The sequence below is a fragment of the Ursus americanus genome, chromosome 2 (genome assembly GCF_024610735.1).
Source record: "Ursus americanus isolate L20-20 chromosome 2, mUrsAme1.1.p, whole genome shotgun sequence".
Classification (NCBI taxonomy): Eukaryota; Metazoa; Chordata; class Mammalia; order Carnivora; family Ursidae; genus Ursus; species Ursus americanus.
In genome coordinates this window covers 98,593,397-98,610,698 of record NC_142128.1, presented here as the reverse complement: position 1 = coordinate 98,610,698, position 17,302 = coordinate 98,593,397, and the positions used below count along the sequence as shown (strand labels likewise).

Sequence of the window (17,302 nt, the reverse complement as noted above, 5' to 3'; positions counted from 1 at the left end):
AGCATGTCTTCCTGCACTGGAATGTAAGTTCTCGAAGGACAGAGATGTTTTGTGTCTGTGTTCACTCTCACATCCCCAGCGCCTAGTACAGTGCCCCGTTCACAGCTGGTGCTCAAGTAATACATCCTGAATGAAATACTGTTGGCCACTGGAAGTGAAAGCCTAGTTTTTTCCTCCAAAAAGAAGTAAGTTTTGAAAAATACTCATGGGTGGGCAGGGAGAGGCTGGGGGATGGAAGGGAAAAGTGAGGGAAAACAGCAAAGAACTTTGTAGGTGGAGGAAAGGGCTGGAACCCGAGGGGGGCCTCTGATCACCCCAGAAAAGCCTGTGGAGCTCTCCTGGTTTCCGAGGAGACCCCAAGGCTTTGTGTGAACACTTCTGCGCACTGACATTGGTTTTGGAGATGACATTCTGTATGAGAGCAGAAGGGAGATTGAAGAAGTGGTTTTCCCACTTAGCAGTGAGTCAGTGATGCTCTTGCCTGCGCCCCATCCACCCTATTCTCTTCCTCTTCCGGAGAAGAGTACATATTATAATATATTCAGGATAATTCATTTGGTAGAACCCTTGAGGTGGAAGAGAGGAGCATGGGGTTTACTGGAGGCCTTCACTGGCTCGGTGCTCCTGAATCAATGGATTAACCTCCCTCCCCTTCATCATCCCCATTTGTAGGATTTCTCATTTTTGTTGTGAGATGTTATGGGTTGAATTGTGTCCCCTCAAAATTGATATGTTGAAGCCCTAGCCCCCGGTACCTCAGAATGTGATTACATTTGGAGAGAGGACCTTGAAAGAGGTAATCATGTTTAAATGGGGTTGGTAGAATGGTGTTTTTATAAGAGGACGTGGAGGGGGACACACCAGGGTGCACACACAGAGACCACTGGAGGACACAGGAAGAAGGTGGCCGTCCTCACGCTGGGGAGAGAGGCCTCAGAAGAAACCACACCAGCCAACACCTTGATCGTGAGCATTCAGCCTCCAAAACTGAGAAAACAGACCTGTCTTGTGCACGCCCCCCCCCCCCAGGGGTATGTGGTTAGGGCTCCCTCAGCGGACGAACACAGGAGGTACCGCAGAAACCCCGCAAACTGGTGTGTTGTGGCAGCCACCCTAATGTTTGTCTTCTTAAGTTGCATGAATAGAAGAAAATTATTCAAAATAACTTGTCAGTCTCATCATGTGCTGGTCAGAAACAAGCTTTGCCGGGGAGGCTTTTCTAAGAGTTGTTGGCAGATAGAAGGCTTCCTCAAGAAGTATTCCAAGAGGTCGAATGACGGCTCATTAGAAATGTCAGGGGACTCCAGCATAGATCCCGTGTTTGGACCAGAAAAACGTGCGGGTTCCTTTCAATCCTGATAGTCTCTGTACAAATGGATTGCACTTTGGTTGGAGAACAGAGTTCAGTAGTACATAGATTCATCTCTTACTACTGTAAAAACATGTGCACGGTCAAATATTTTTCAGCTTTGTTGATTTGATGGCTAGTAGAAAAGCTTTAGAAAATTTACTGAGAAAAAAATGAAATAAGTATTCAAACAGCAGAGGTCGGTTATAAGACCTCGGAAATGTGGGAGGGGGCCCAGCTCAGATGCCAACCCCCCCAAAGTAGCAGCGTTAGTAGGAATGAACTTGTGCCAGTCAAAATCTCAAACCTACTACATGCAAAGATGCCATCTCCATTTGACAAAGCATAAACAAATAAATACAAACACTGAGCTTGACTTACCTACTAAAAGTTAACCTATCCTGAAAGAATTTAAGATTACTCCCAGTAAAAGACACAGTAAACTATAATTTCAGAACGACCATCAGCGCGTGAGATTTTGAGACAGCCGATTGAAGCAAGGGATGATTCGGTGGTGGTATCAGAAACAAGGTTTTCAGTGCACAGACTGCTGCGGAATGATGGGGTGCCACTGGTTGTCAAGTGCTGTCTGCCAGCACCACCTCCTTAGTCCACCCCTCAACTAGAGAGAGGCCAGCTTCTGGCGGGGCACCTGGGGCGACGGGGGGGTCGAGAATGGGATGGGGGGAAGTGGGCCGCACCGCGGGAGTCCCCTCAGGACTGGGAGCAAACACCCCGACTTCCTTGGGTTGCGACCCACCCCTCCAGAGGCCTCCCTTCTGGGGGTAACCAGCCTTCCGCAGCTGCACGGACCGCCCCCCACCCCCAGTTTCCCCGCGGCACAGCGACCCCAGCGCAGACGGCGCAGACGCCACGAGGGGCCGAGGGGCCGGGGCGTCTCCAAGGCGCGGGCCTCGGACCTGCGCCCCCGTGGATCCCGAAGGACAAACGCCGGGGTGCGCGGGGAGGGGGAAGAGTCTCGGTCGCCACGCGGGCCCCAGGGGACACGCGGAGCCCTGGCGGGGATCGAGGATGGACGTGTCGCAGGTCCCTCCGCGGGGGTGGGAGGCCGCCCGGCCGCGCACGCGGGTCCCGGTTCCCGGGCGGGACTTGGTCCTGCGCCGCGCGCAGGCCGCGGGGCTGACAGGTGCAGGCGCGCGGGCTTCCCATTGGTCGCGGAGCCGCGGAGGCGCCGCCCCCTCGCGCGCCCGCTCCGGCGGCAGGGCTCGTAACCGTGCGCGCCCCCGCCCGCCGCGCGCTCCCGCTCCTGTCCGCGCCGCCGCGCTCGCGAGCTCAGGTGGCGGGCGCGCGGCCGGGCCGGCGTCCCCACCCCCCGCGCCCGAGCGCCCCGGGAGCCGGAGGGGGGGGGCGCGGGCGGGGGGCGGGCGCCGCCGAGGCTTCCGTCTGGCTCGCGCGGCGGCGGCGGCTGCGGCAGAGGTCGCGCACAGATGCGGGTCGGAGCGGCGAGGGGAGGCGGCGGAGGCGGGAAGGAGGTTGCCCGAGGAGCCCCGCAGGTAAGCGCGGGAGCTCGCGGGCCGGGGAGGGGCCGCGGCGCCGGGACCCCTGCGACCCCGGGGCAGGACCCGGGGCGAGGGGGTCGCGCGGGGACCCGCTGCCGCGCCGCCAGGTGCCCGAGAGTGACACGTATAGGCCCGGGGAAAAGTGCTGGTCCAGCAGGAGACGCGGGGAGGCTGCGGACTTGGCGGCCGCGGTCCCCGCGCGACCCCGGCCCGGCCGCCCCTCCCCCGCCGTCCGCCCGCGCGGCGCCCCGCGGCGCTGCCTCCCGCTGCGCGCGCCGGGGGAGGGGTGGGAGGCGGAGGGTGATGCTGGTGGGGGTCGGGGGTTCCCTCAGGGACGGGGGGCGGAGGAGGGGCGGCCCCTTGGCCCGGGCACCGCCGCGTCCACTCTCGGTTGCAGGCGCCTGCGAGCCGGATGCGGTGCGTGGACGAAAGATGCATCATGGAATGAACCCGAGCCCGGGAGACGGATTTCTGGAGCAGCAGCAGCAGCAGCCGCCGCCGCCGCCGCAGCCGCCGCCCCCCCGCAGGCTGCTGGCCGCCGTCCTGTGGATCCAGCTGGCGCTGTGCTTCGGCCCCGCACAGCTCACGGGCGGTGAGTGACCACAGGGCCCGCGCCGCGGGGGAGGGCGCCGGTCTGAGACCACTCTCCGCAGGGACCCCCGGAGTTCCCCCAGATGCCTGCGTGCGGTGCGCCCCGGGCGCACACACAGCCGCATCGTGGCTGGAGCTGCCCACGGGCCGCTCACCCTGGCTCCTCCGAAGGGGGCACTATGAGCCGGCCTATTATTCTCACTTGGGCCACCGGAGAGCCAGAGGGGGAGAGGGCGTTTCTGTGGTCGGCGCGTGTTTGTGGGCCTTTGCCGCGTGTCGGTGCCCTCCGCGGACAGAGGCCAGGTGTCAGACAGGGGCCAGGGCAAGTTGCCAACCCCCTACCCCCTCGTGAGTGTGGAAGGTCTGAGCACCGGGCCAGGCTGGCGCGGAGGGACGGGTCTGTCCGGAAGTTAACTTTGTCTTTCCTCGGGAGGCGGGTGTTCCCGCACAGCTGCGTGTGGGGGAGGGGCGCAGAGGGGTCCCCGCAGGGGTGCTTCTGGAGGATGGCTTTGCCTCTCCATGTCTGATTTACAGGGGAATACAGTCAAGTGCGTGTGTGTGAAGGGGAAGCTGGCTGAAATAAAATTCATAGCCTTGGTCCGCATCGGTGGCTGACCCTACCTGTGCTGGGTTTTGGGAGAGGGCGCTCTGTGGGCCGCGGTGGAGGAGGACGGATGGAGTCCCGGGCTGCATTTGGGAGCTCATCGCTGTCGGTTCCCGATTTCTGGGAAAGCTTGCTCATGTGGACCTGCGAAAGGGCAGACTCATGTTTTGGAGTTGAACTACTGTTCATACATAAATACATGATAATTGGTGGAAAAGCAGGTATCGATTGCTATAAATAAACCATTTCCTGCTTAAAATATTGCTGTTTCAGAGCGTGAAGGTGAAGAAGGAGGGACATGAGGGGAAAACTAGTAACCGTGGGGGAGGGAAAGCAGAGCAATCCAGAACTCGGGCATTGTGCAGAGATCCGAATGTCTGGAGCATAAGGGAGCTTTCTGGGTGTGCAGGTGTCAGAATTAGTGAGTGGATACTTGCTTCGCCTTAGGGGCCCGGTTTTGGCTTTGTTTGGTTTTCTAACAAGGGGTGACTTTTTGGGTGCTCTTAGTTCTGTAGTAACGTCTCTGAGGCGGGTGTCCTTCTCACAGAGGACGTGGTCAAATGGGAGGCCAGGCCAGCCGCTGTGTGGCCTGTGGGGCTCTGGTTGGATGCTCCCGAGTTAGCTCTGCTTCTCGGGTGGGTGGGCAGGTGGGCAGGTGGGCAGGAGAGCATGAGTGGGGCTGGGCCTCTCCCTTCCTTCTTTGCTCCCCCCTCCCCCCTTCTAGCTTTGACTCCTCCAACCAGCTCCATACCATCCTTCCATCTCCTCGGTCCATTTCCCCCGTGTAGGTGATGGATCGTTGGGGTTCTCTTGCCCACTGTTCCTGGACGCGTGAGTTCTCAAGGGGCTGTGCTCCTGGTTCTGCTGTTCATGTTCACAGAGATTCTCCTGAAGGATCTCAGAGCTCAGTGCATGGCCCGGCCCCCTCGGGCTCACGTTAGCCCCTTATCCCTCTCTCCAGAGAGAGAAGACGGCAAGCAGCAGCATCCAGGCCTTGAAGGAGAAGCAGGGAGGAAGGGTTGCCTATGAGCCGTGGGTTCAGCGCTGTTCGTTCTCAGGCGCTCACGCGCTGCAGAAAGGCTAGCACCACCTCTGTTTCACGCTGAACTCCTTCAGGCTGCGAGGGTGATTTCTGGGAGAGGATTTATCATTTCACGATTCCCCTGTGAATAGACCGCTTGGGTGGAGAGGGTGGTGGGGGGTTCCAGGGAGTACGCTATACAGAGACTTCTTTCTAAGGGTAGAAACTCACGTCGTGGCTCCAGGATGGTAATGAAAGCAAATCCCCTAATTCTAGACCTGGGCTTCTAGGACCCGGGTGTGCGTACCATCACCTGCGATCTTACTGAAAGGCTGGTTCTCGTTCAGTTGGTCTGGGGTGAGGGGTGGAAGAGTCCACATTTCCAGCAAGCTCCCAGGTGATGTGTGGATAATGGTTCAAGCACCATGCTGATAAGTGGTGCTTTGGACTGAGGTGTCCTTAAACATGTTGTTTCTGACCCCAGAATCGCTCCGTTACCAAATGCAAGGGCCCAGGGGGGAGCAGAGGCCGCATAATCTTCCCGTGATTCACAGAGCTGAAAACCAGCCCTCCCAGAGTGCTTTCCTTTTATTTTTTATTTTTATTTTTTTAAAGATTTTATTTATTTATTTGACAGAGATAGAGACAGCCAGCGAGAGAGGGAACACAAGCAGGGGAGTGGGAGAGGAAGAAGCAGGCTCATAGCGGAGGAGCCTGATGTGGGGCTCGATCCCAGAACGCCAGGATCACGCCCTGAGCCGAAGGCAGATGCTTAACCGCTGTGCCACCCAGGCGCCCCCCTTTTATTTTTTATTCACAAAAAAGGTGCATGTTTAATAGATACTGTTTTAAATTGTGGATTTTCATTTTTGATTGCTTTCACCAGGAAAAGAAAGAGCACAATAGTAAGATACTATAGTCTGAGCTAGGGGAAAAAAGTATGTGTCCAATGCGTGTATTACAGAGAAAGTCCAAATTAGAAAGGGAGAAACTGAGAAGACGATCAGATGAAGGGGGAAAGAAATCTGTCAAAAAGGAGACGCTTTGTCCTAGAACGGCAGACTCACTTCAATTCTCCGAGTTCTAGGAGAGAATCTGGGAGCCTGAGTTGGCTCGAGGTGACTTTTGGGTGGCTCTTTCCAGGTTGTCTTTTGTAAGTTAGGGAAAATGGCCCTCATCTGGGGCCACTAAGACCAAATACCCTTAGAGGACTGACACCAAGTTTGCGGGGAGACACAGGACCCGCTGTCCCCAGAGTCTGCGGGGAGCGTGGTTTTAGCTGCTTCTCTCTCTCCAGAGACCCGCTGGGTGTTTACCTGAAGGGAAGAGGGCTCAGAATTTGCTCTGTAAGTCGGTCCCCGAAGCCGGATTCATGAGCACATCCCTGCGTTGTCAGGAATGCAGGCCGGGGCTCTGCAACTCCATAGCTTTGGGGCCTTGGACTTTGGAAGCCTAGCGTCGCCGTCGGTAAACCGGGGTTGGTGCTGCCTTATTTCAGGGCTTGGTGTGTGGACGAAAACCGTGTAGTCACGCAGTAAGTGCAGGTGGACAGCACCGGAATCTTCCAGGCCTTCGCTTTATTCATTCAGGAAATATTGAGTGCCCGTCCATACCCTGTGTTAAGCGCTGTTGTGTACAATGTTCTTTTACCTAGAACAACCCTTTCTTCCTCTCTCTTTTTTTGCCCAGTGAACAAGTTTCACTTCAAAACAACTTCAAGTGCCAGAATCTCTTTCGTACTTCCCTGGTCACTGGGCTGTCCCCTCACCTGGGCTCTCAGTGCGCTAAGTATAACCCTCCCTCATCGAGCCGTCTCACCCACTGGACTGTAAGCCCACTGAAGGCAGGAACCCGGAATTTATTCATCTCTTGTCTCAGGCGCTCAGCACAATACGTGACACACGGGAGATGCCTGGCCGATGTTGACTGACAGCAGAAGGGAGTCCTAAATTACTGCCATACTGTTTAGAAAATAATGACCGTGGGTGGTCACAAAAATGCCAGTTTCGTGGCTACTGAGGCCACTTCCATTTGGAGGTGGTCTAGGAGGTTGGAGGAGAAATCAGGAAAGGCTCCAGAGCAGAGGTGGCCCTTAGGCTGAGGTCTGAGGGAGGGATGGTTGGAGCGCTGCAAGGGGAGAGACACTTTGTGCAAAAGTGTGGGGGTGGTCATGTGCTTGCCTGTTCAGGGAGAGCAGGGCTGATCTAGAACAGCAGACCCGTGGGGAGCCAGGAGGGTGGGAACAGCACACCCGTGGGGAGCCAGGAGGGTGGGAACAGCACACCCGTGGGGAGCCAGGAGGGTGAGAATGATCTAGAACAGCACACCCACGGGGAGCCAAGAGGGTGGGAATGATCGAGAACAGCAGACCCGCTGGGAGCCAGGAGAACAGGGCTGATCTGGAACAGCAGACCTGTGGGGAGCCAGGAGGGTGGGAATGATCGAGAACAGCAGACCCGCTGGGAGCCAGGAGGGTCAAGCTGATCTAGAACAGCACACCCGTGGGGAACCAGGAGAGCAGGGCCGAGCTAGAGCACCAGACCCGCTGGGAGCCAGGACAGTAAGGAGGACTAGTAGGTTGGAACCCTATCATAAGGATCATTGGAAGCTGGTGAGGATTCTGAACCTCGCACTGCAGGCCATGAGCACTTGCTGAGGGGTTTATGGTAGGTGTGTGATACCATCCGAGCTGTGCTTGGTTTCCTTTTTCTGCTTGTGAATCTCTGACCTGGGACCCCCCACTCAGCTGCCCTCTCTGTGTGTCAGAGCCCTCAGTGTGGGGGAGTGAGGCTCCGTGAGGTGTTGTGGCCATGGCATTGGGCTGTGTGCCTGCAGCGGGGGACACATGCTTTGACTGGCTCACTGATTCCGAGATGCCAGTCTCTCGTTGGGAGTTTCATCGAGAAGGTTTTCTTACCTGGTAGAGTGGGAGTTTTTCGTGCAACCCGATGTCTTAAAGTCACGGTTTTCAAACTGCGCTTAACCTGTAAGTTGAAAGTCCCAACTTCTCAAGCTACAAAGTATGCGTATTCAGCCACCTTAATACATGTGAGCAGCATGGAAACTCTTTCGATTTATCCACGAGGTGGAATCTGAGAGCTTTCGGAGACACGAGAAGGATTTCGTACAGCAGGCAGCAAATCTCTCCTCTCGGAGGCCTGAGCGGTGAGGTGGGGGGCGGCCGTGGTTCTCTAATTCCTGCGGGTAATGAAGAGTGTAGGTGAAGATCTCTCGCCAGTAAATATTGATTGGATATGCGAAGAAAAGCACCCACAGTCTCTGTTCCTGGCACCGGAAGTGTATTTCAGAAGCTTCCAAAAGGCCAGCTGACTTGCCCTTACCCGGGAAGCTCTTCTGCAGCACGAGGGGCTGTGTTCTTCACGGAGCTGCCCGGTCAAGTTCAGTCCCTGCCGCTAAACAGCTACGTGGCTTTGGGCAGGTGCGCACCTTCTCCTTGGCTCAGTCCTTCCCACATCGCTGACACTCTTTGATTCTGTGATTACAGGAATTTGATGGGTTCCGACCTCTCCGTAAAGCTGATCTCTGTCTCGCATCTATGCCCTGGTTTTTGTGAGTGCCTGTCGTATGCCCTGGGGATACACAGCCAGGGGATGCAGTCCTGCTTCCCGGGAAACTGACAAGGAAGGGCTGCTTTCTTCTCAGAAGCCCAGATGCAAAAGGCTTGCATAAAATTATTTTTTTCACGTATGTTTTTAATTCATTGTAAAACTTAGCATTATTTATTGTCAGGGATGAGAAAGGTGATTTTCTCAGACTATTTTTCTCTATTCTTGTCTTACTTTGCAAGTCCGTTCGGTGTTTGACTATTGGAATAACCACGCATAGCAATGGTACACCTAAATACATCGCTGCGATCCTCGTCTCTGAATTCAGGGAAAAAAGAGGCAGAAAAATAACTTTTCTAATTTGTTTTCGGTCACATTTCACCCAAACCGACCGCAGCATTTAGGGACAGATACACCAGATACATAATCTCATATATCCGATACGCCATTTTATCGATTTACTGTTCCATTCTCATAATTGCAAGCTGTTCACCTGTTGCCAACCATGGACGCCTGGAAACAGGTGGGGCAGGGTTTTGGACCGGCCACCACCTGAGTGATGGGCAGTGGCCGTGCTACCGGCTGCGAACGCGAAGAGCGTTTGCTCCGAGTCAGGGCTGTGCTCAGCGTTACACGTAGTAACTCACTGGGTCCCCACGGCCCCTGGCTGACCCTTATCTTCCAGAGAAGGACACAAAGGCACAGAAGATCCAGCAGCTCGCTCAGGGTCGCCCAGCTGGTGAGTGAGGCCCCACGACCCAGATTATCTGTTTCACTACGAGCTTTTCCTGTAGGTGTGGAAATCCCTATTGCTAGGTGCATTTTTTTCTTTTTTTTTATTGTATTTCAAGGCGAGCCACAGTTTTTAAGCCACAGTCACCAAGCATTTAGGGACTTTGGCCCTCCCCGCCCTGATATTAAGAGAATCCTTATCTTGTAACCGAAAAGGGGAAAACATACAAGCAAACCAACCGCACGGAAACCCACAACCCAAGACAAAGTGAAGGCCCGAGTGCCCGAGCCTTGAGCTCTGAAGGCAGGAGGAGAAGCAGCCAGAAACCCGTGAGGCCCCTGGGATGCTCTGCAGCCGAGGAGTGAGGAGGTGGGCAGAGGGGCACGTGTTCCGTCCGGCTCAGCCGTGCTGAGGGGCACAGGGTGGGCACACAGAGTTTGGGACTCTGCAGGCGGCTGTCCGCCTGCCCCACCTTCTGCCTGTTGCCTCCAGCTCCTGGCCCTCCTCCGTGAGGCCCTTCTCCCTGTGCTGGCCGAGCGCCAACAATAGCTTCTCTTAATAGTGATCACTGTGTTGTTTGCAGGTGTTTTCACACTAACCTTATCCCCGCTTTTGATTTTGACAACCCGGTACGATGAGATTTTTATTTTTTCCCCTCTTCTTTTTTAAATTTGAAGAAACAACTTCAGCAAGGTGGATCTCCTAAGGTGTCAGAATAGTCAGACAAAGCAGGTTAGGAGCCAGGCCTGTGGGTCAAGGCTTCCTGCTGTGTCCTGCAGGCCCGTCCGGGACACGTGTCTTCCCGATTGTGTGATGCCGGCGATAACGTTGTTAGTATATATCAAAGCATTAAAAGGGTAACTGTGCCCGAGGGTCATATGGGTGAGTAGACGCTCCCTCCGGAAAGTTCACTTTGAGTTAAGAATAGGGTTTGGTGGCAGCTGATGACATCTGAGATGGCTCCGTTTGCTGTCCAGGAAGACACGCTTGATGGTCCGAGCTGAAGGCGCTAAGTTTTAGGGAAGGATTGGGTCGCACATTTTTTCTTCCTTGAGGAAAAGATTGCTGTAGTACTGTAGGACAGGAGGAATTATCCACTCAAGAAGAAAAACAAACAAATAATTGAGTTGCTCACAAAGTGGAATTAAGAGTGTGTTTTAAAATGGCTTCTTAATTGAGAGTATTGTAATTGCTTTATTAATCTTCAACGAGGTAAACTGGGAACATCAGAGAAGTAAAACAAAATAATTCCTGATGTTATTTGGAAATGACAGCGCACTTGGGAGCACCCTAGCGGATGGGCCTCGGTGGCTGCGCTCTGGAGGGGAGGCCCCGTGGGCCCCAGGAGGGGGGCTGTGGGCAGACCACGCGTGCACCTGCCACGCACAGGCCCAGGCTCCAGGAATGGATTTTTATTCTTAGAAGGGAGGGGAGCTGCAGAGCCCGTAAACTTGATCAATGATCATTCATCATTATCCCAATAAATTGAGCTTTTCAAGAGGGAGGATGAGTAAGGTTTTTTGGAAATGAAGGTTTGACCTGGTTATCTGATGTTTCTGTTTGAAATTGGTGACTTTTATCTCCTGGAATTACCGGCGTGGGAGTAGAGCTGAATGGGGAGGGTCACTCAGGAGCTATATTCCTTTTCCCGAGAGTAACAAAACACAGACAGATCTTATTTTCTTTGGTCTGACTGCATTTGGGAAAGACGTATGTGACTGTGCTGGGGAGCCAGGAACAGGGAAGTTCTCTTCAGAAAGCAAGAAAATCCATTCTTACAGGGGATCCTTTCACGTCTGTGCGTGCCCAGCATTGGGATGGATCTGGCTGGTTTCCAAATTCAGATCCGTGTATGTGGAGGGACCTCGGAGTTCCCTAATCCCTCAAATTCAGAAGATGCCGATTCTGCCCTGGTGAGAAACAGCCTTATTTTGTAGGAATGTGATAGATTTCGGGGGGTTGATCCCCAGAGGGGCCCTCAGTCCTTCGATGAGACCCCTGCTGTGACCTAATGCAGAGTCTCAGAGTCAGACCCAAGGCCACGATGCATTTGAACAGTTTCACTCGGGAGACACGTGTGCACAATAAGTGTTGGCATGACAGCGTGGGGCGGATGGCTGCCTGGGGCCACCTCTGCGTTTAGGTCGTGCTCGCGGTTCTTCTGTGGGACAACCCACTTCTGAACTGCTGTGTGGACTTCAAAGCCTTGCCCAGGCTTTCCGCTTTGGATGGTGATGGGGGACTTGGTTTGTTCCTGTTCCTGTCGCCCTTGCGTTTACACCTCTGTTCCGTGGATGAGAGGTGCTCGTTTGCTTGTCATGATGACTGGTGGGTCTTGAGGCCAAGAGCTGGAGAAAATACACAAGGCCAGTGTTCCTGCCACGGCCACCAGCTGGCTATGGGATGGCCCCCTGATCGCTGCCTCAGTGTCGTTATTATGACCTGTGAAATGGGAATAATGGCGCTTCTGTCTCCCCGGTTGCTGTGAGGATCGAGAGCGTTAACAGACGTCTCTGTGTTCGAGGAATCAAAACCATCGCCAACAGACCAGTAATGGAAGCTCGGTCTGTTCGCGGTGCTGGGCTTATAAGGCCGCCTGTGCCTGGGACGGTGTAGCCGAGCAGATACACAGAACACTCGGTGGCGCTGGCCGGTGGCACCCGCAGTCCCACGGAAGCACCCTGGTGACATCGTAGGGTGTGTCCACAGTGAAGCCTTGTCGCAGAGACCCTGGGGTGGGGGAGGAGCGGGGAAGGCTCCACGGTCGGGCTGGTCCAGCTAAGCCTCCAGCAGTAAGACAGGTTTGCAGGCAGGGAAGGTGTTGAGAAGCTGAGCCGCAGAGCGAGGGGGAGCGTCTGGGGCGGCCTTCGAGAAGGGCAGGCAGATTGAGCAGGTAGATCGAGAACAGACAGGGAAGGAAGCTGGACGGGCAGGTGGGGCCTGCTCGAGGCCCTTACCACCCTGGTGGGGCGCTACCACGTCCCCTGGAGGCACCACGAGCCTACAACACGTGTCGTCGGGGCCGGACCTGATGGGATCTTTGCTTCAGGAAGGGATTTTTTTAGCAACATGAGGGATGGAGGAGAGGTGGAGAGATCTCTGCTCATTGTGTTATTGTGTTCCTGCGGGTGATTTGGTGCTGACTCGGGGGAGGACAAGCGGGGAACAGAACAGAGCCCTGCCCTCCAGACGCAGGAAGCTCTCCACCAACCGGGAACGATTCCGGGAGGGCTCTGAGTGGAGGGGAACAGGTGCATGTCAAAGACGGCTGGCAGCAGGTGGGGATGGAGGGAGAGGAGCTGCTGGCAGTCCCCGCTGGGTCACATGCAGTGACGCGGGTGAGCCTCTGTTGACCAGGAGGCTGGCGCTGCCTGCAGGACATCCCTTTGGGCGCCGTCTGCCCACCAGGTGCAGGGGAGAGAGACGGAACGGGAGTGGCGGGTTTGTGTGTCAGCTGCATGGAGGGGCTGCCGGGGCGGGCGGGTGAGCAGAGAAGGGGGTTGGAGGGTGGAGCCGGGCAGCACCCACACTCACGTGTCAGGAGGCGGAGGCGGAGCCGTTTGCTCCCCGTCAGTGTTGGCAATAATAATACAACAGCCACAGCGAATGCGGCCCGGCTCTTGGTGGCTCCTTCTGACCTGGGGGCAGGAGGTTAATTCTTACGTCGTCGTCTGGATGATGTTCAAGCACCTTGTATTCCAGATGCGTGCACCCACGGCTGGGAAAGGAGGGCAGGGCGCGCGGGGTGGGCGGCGCACCTGTGCACAGGTGTGGGGGCTCCCCTGCCGCAGAGCCGTGGCCGGGAGAGCGGAGCGAGAGGTTGGCAGGTCCTCCCTCCTGGAGACGTGGTGCAGCACAGTGGGGGCGGGGCTCTGTGTTCTCCCTGCTGCAGGGGTGCGTGTGCCTGAGCTCGGTGGTGGGGGCAGGGCTCCTCATAGCTCCTGGGTGCTGGGGCACTGCGTGCTCAGTCCTTGGGCAGCCCTCGCCTTCAGTCCTTCAAAGACAGTCTTCTTGGGCTGTCAGTTAATCTTCGAAGGAGCGACCCCTCTGTCACCCTCACCCCCTGAGACCAGCGCTGTCACCTGTGAAGCAAGTCACTTGACTTTGCCAGGCTTTGGTTTCTTCATGTGTAATCGGGGCGGTGGGCTGTTCCTCTGCACTTCTCGGGGGTGGGCTGTGCCCGTGAAGGAGGCGGGTCAGGGGACAGACGTTTTATAAACACCAGACACAGCGGTGACAATTGTCAGCCTGTAAGGAGACCTCTCTCTGCTTTGCCTGGGGCACGTCAGGGCACGGTGTGGAAGTGTTCTCGCGTGTGGGGCCTGACCCCGTGAGAGCTCAGGAAGCAGCGGGGGTGCTCCTGCTCCGACCCAGCAGTGAGTAGTCTCCTCTAGAGTTGGAGAAGGTTCTGGTGCCGGGGGGGGGGGGGGACACACACACACCCACAGCCATTCCTGAGCCCGGGCCATTTTCGTGCTCACAGAAGCCTCCGGGAGGAGAACTTGCACACGTGTGCAGGCAGTGATTCACGCTAGTGCTCAGGGTCTGCAGCAGGGGAGGGGTTCCTCCACGTGTCCCTCTCTGCCGTCCCCCATCCTGCGCGCCACGTTGGCTGCTGGAGGCGCTGGGCCAGGGGACACTGGGGGGCGGCGGGAGCTGCGTTTGGTCTGGGAGTCACCAAGTACTTTGTCCATGTCCGGTACCCGCTGCGTGTGGTCTCTTTCCCGAGAACCCCTCTGTAGCTTTGCACACGGGCTGCCGCTTTTGGGCATCTGTGGGCTGGAGACTCGGGGTCCCAGCCCTTAGCGGGAATGCCCAGAGATCCTGTGTCTGCCTTCCAGCCTTCGGCCCCTCGGGAAAGCAGCCGCCTGTGGCCTGGCCTGTCCTCAGGGACGTGCAAGGCCAGGGTCTGGTCTGGGGCAGGGCTCCTTAGGTGCAGGGGGATCAGCGGCTTTGCACACTCAGTGGAGGCGATTCCTGCGGGGCCTTTATGCTCTCAGAGCGGCTCTCATTTACATGGTAATGAGCGCACAGACCTTCCATCTGCCCTTTGTCATCTGCAGATGTCGAAGGACCCTGCCCTTTGGGGGCTCCCTGACACATAGTGTCTGAAAGTGGGGGCAACCCTGGCCTGCCTCTGCGGCCATCTCCAGGGCAGGTCCCTGTTTGTCGGTTTGTCCATTTGTCAGCGGCGGTGGTAATTCCTCCTCCCACCTTCCCTTCCTTCCCTCCCGGGCAGCCTGGTCACCGGGGGCTGTCATGAGACGGACAGCTGTGCCTGGCCTCCCCTCTACCTGGCCGCATCTCACCTACTGTGCGCCTTGGCCTTCTCTCGTTCCTGCCGTGTCGGTGTTGTTGCTGAACGGGGTTGTGTTCTCAGTGACGTCGTGCACGTTACGTTCTGCAGAAACGCAAGATACCGTGCTAGGCCCGTTTCTCCTCGGGCCTGCGACTTATATCTACTCTGTGTTGTCAGTACCGTTCCTGGGTTGAGATCCACACGTCAAGAGCAGGGTGGCCACACCTTCATTCAGGTTCAGATTTCCCAGGGAGGGATGATGCACTAGGCACAGCCCATTGACCAGGAAAGACAAGGTTGGAGCAAAACCCAAATTAGGCCTGAATCCGTAGTTCGCACTGGCCTAAGCTGCCGGCTCCTTCCTTGGGCTGGCCTGGACTACCCTCCGTCCCTTGTCCAGCTGCCTGGTCTCCCCGTCCCTTCAGAGACAGCTCCCACCCCTTCCGTGACCTCTCGGATGGCCCCTGGCTTCCCCTCTGTCTTCAGGCTAGACGTTGGAGGTCGGACCCCCGAGGCCGGTTTCGAGTGAGGCTGTCTTCCTGGCGTGCGGATGGCCGCCTTCTTGCTGGGCCGCCCGAGGCCTTTCCTGCTGTGTGTGGTACGTGGAGGGAGGGGGGGAATGAGGAAGCTCCCAAGTCGCTTCTCATGAGGACACCAGTCGTCGTGGCTCAGGTGACCTCCGTTAACCCTCATGACCTCCGTTAACCTCAGTCATCTCTACTCATTCAGGGGCTTCGGGTTCAACATATGAATCTGCAGGGGACAGAATTCAGCCCTTAGCAGATACCCGAGGCAGACCAATGTGAATTCTGATGAAAAGATACCGTGAGGACCCAGAGCTCTTACTCCAGCCAGGGGACAGCAGGGAAGGCTTCTAGGAGGAGGTGATGCCAAAGCTGAGTTCTGAGGAAGAATGGCATGCGTGTGCGTGTGTGCGTATGTGTGTGTTTGTGTGTGTGAGAGAGAGATGGGGGTGGTGAACAACCTGTTGTTTTCCTGTTCGTGCATTCTATTTAGTCATTCACCAAACATTTCCTGAGGTTTGCTCTGTGCAGACCACGCAGACACTGATGTGGGGCCAGGGATGTCTGGGAGCTCAAATGTGCAGAGTTTCCCAAATTACAGGCCATAATGTTTGCTCTAACCTAATCAGCCAACTGCTAGACACTCCCAGGATTCGATTACAGCTGCTGGCCACTAAGAAATCAATTGCAAGTGGGTCCCCAGGCCACCCAGTGGGCCACGTCTGGTTTAGGTCAGGTAAATATTGAATTACTACTTGAGCTGGCCTGCGGAGAAGTGATGGGTTAACATCTACAGTAATAGGAGGTTAGCTCTGATTGCATTTTAAGTCGCTTCGAATTTATCTTTTATGGGGCAGTTTCTTCTCTCCCAAACGTTTCCTTTGTTCCTCCTCCTCCTTCTTCTGATGTTCGGAGTTGAAACACGCAGAGCGTCTGACTGATCTGTGTGTCTGGGTGTGGTTTGGGGTATCGAGAGCCTCAGGGGCCTCGTTCAGGCGGACGGGGTGGACCGTGGCGGGGCCAGCTGAGGCCAGCTCCCGGCGCTCACCCTGTCTGCTCACCACCTCCTGGGCGCCCTCAGCCCCTGTCTGCTGTCCATCTTCCAGACGTGTGTGAACACCCCACCCCGCTCTGCGCGGGCGTGTAGGCTCGCGGGTGTGCGTTGCTCTGAGGAGGGTCTGCGGCTTTCCTTGGATCCTCAGATACAATCATTATCCCAAAAGGGTCAAGAAAATCCCAGACTCAGAGCAAACTGCTCAGATCACTCGTGCGGCTAAGCAGAGGAGGACACGGTGTCCGGGGGGTTGGGAAATTGTTTCTCCTACTTACCGTTTCCTTGCTTTTGAAGTTTTGGACTTAAACGCCTGCGCCAGGGACCAAAGTGTGCTGGGGACGGCAAGTGGAGAGGCCGGGCTCACCTGGACCGGGGCGTCGGAGCCGCTGCGGTTTAACCCCTTGCCAGGTGGTTGCATACCCTGTGATTTAGAAGGACGGCTATCAAGCGGGTTCGCTATAAATACCAAAACAATAAGTAGGCCCAGAAGAGGGGGGGTCATTTACCGAGCAAGCGTTTTTTGAGCCGTTATGATGTGCGAGACACCGGGCCAGGCAGGGTGGGAGTCAGAGAGGAACGACAGACAGGACCCCAAGCCTGTGCTGTTCTAGAAAATCACATGTGGGAAATATTCATCTTTATTTTTTCCCCCTGAAAATGTGGGCAGAATGAGAAATATTCCAATAAGTGGGCAAAAGTGATGCTTCTGTCTTAGTTATCTCTGTAATTCAGCACGTCGTTATGACATATTGAAGCATTATGGGCTTTGTAAGTGTGATTATATGCTCCTGTTATAGACGGATGGCTTCGTTGCTTAGGGGAAACCGTGTTTTTTGTTTTTGTGTTTTCCATGATGAAAATTAGAAACATAATAAATGTCCCTGTTGTTCCGTGGTCTACCCAGTGTGGGCCTTGGACGCACATCTGCGCTGCGGGGACCTTGGAGGGGGTGTTAATTACCGGTGTGCGGGCGGTCCGGGGGTCTCCCAGTGGGTTGGCGGTGGAGCTGGGTGGGGACCCCAACTTCCTCTCCCCAGGGGGT

At 56.0% G+C, this 17,302-nt stretch overlaps 1 protein-coding gene across 2 annotated transcripts in view; it reads left to right on the top strand.

The window, feature by feature from the left end:
* The first annotated feature begins 2,738 nt into the window (after positions 1-2,738).
* The window catches only part of SUSD4 (sushi domain containing 4), a 90,399-nt gene continuing 75,835 nt past the window's right edge, over positions 2,739-17,302 (top strand). For both annotated transcript variants that reach the window (XM_045797121.2, XM_045797112.2), the window contains exons 1-2: positions 2,739-2,862; positions 3,266-3,460. In XM_045797121.2, coding sequence (XP_045653077.1) covers positions 3,301-3,460 — 160 coding nt within the window. In that variant the 5' untranslated portion in view covers positions 2,739-2,862; positions 3,266-3,300. The remainder of the gene's footprint in view (positions 2,863-3,265; positions 3,461-17,302) is intronic.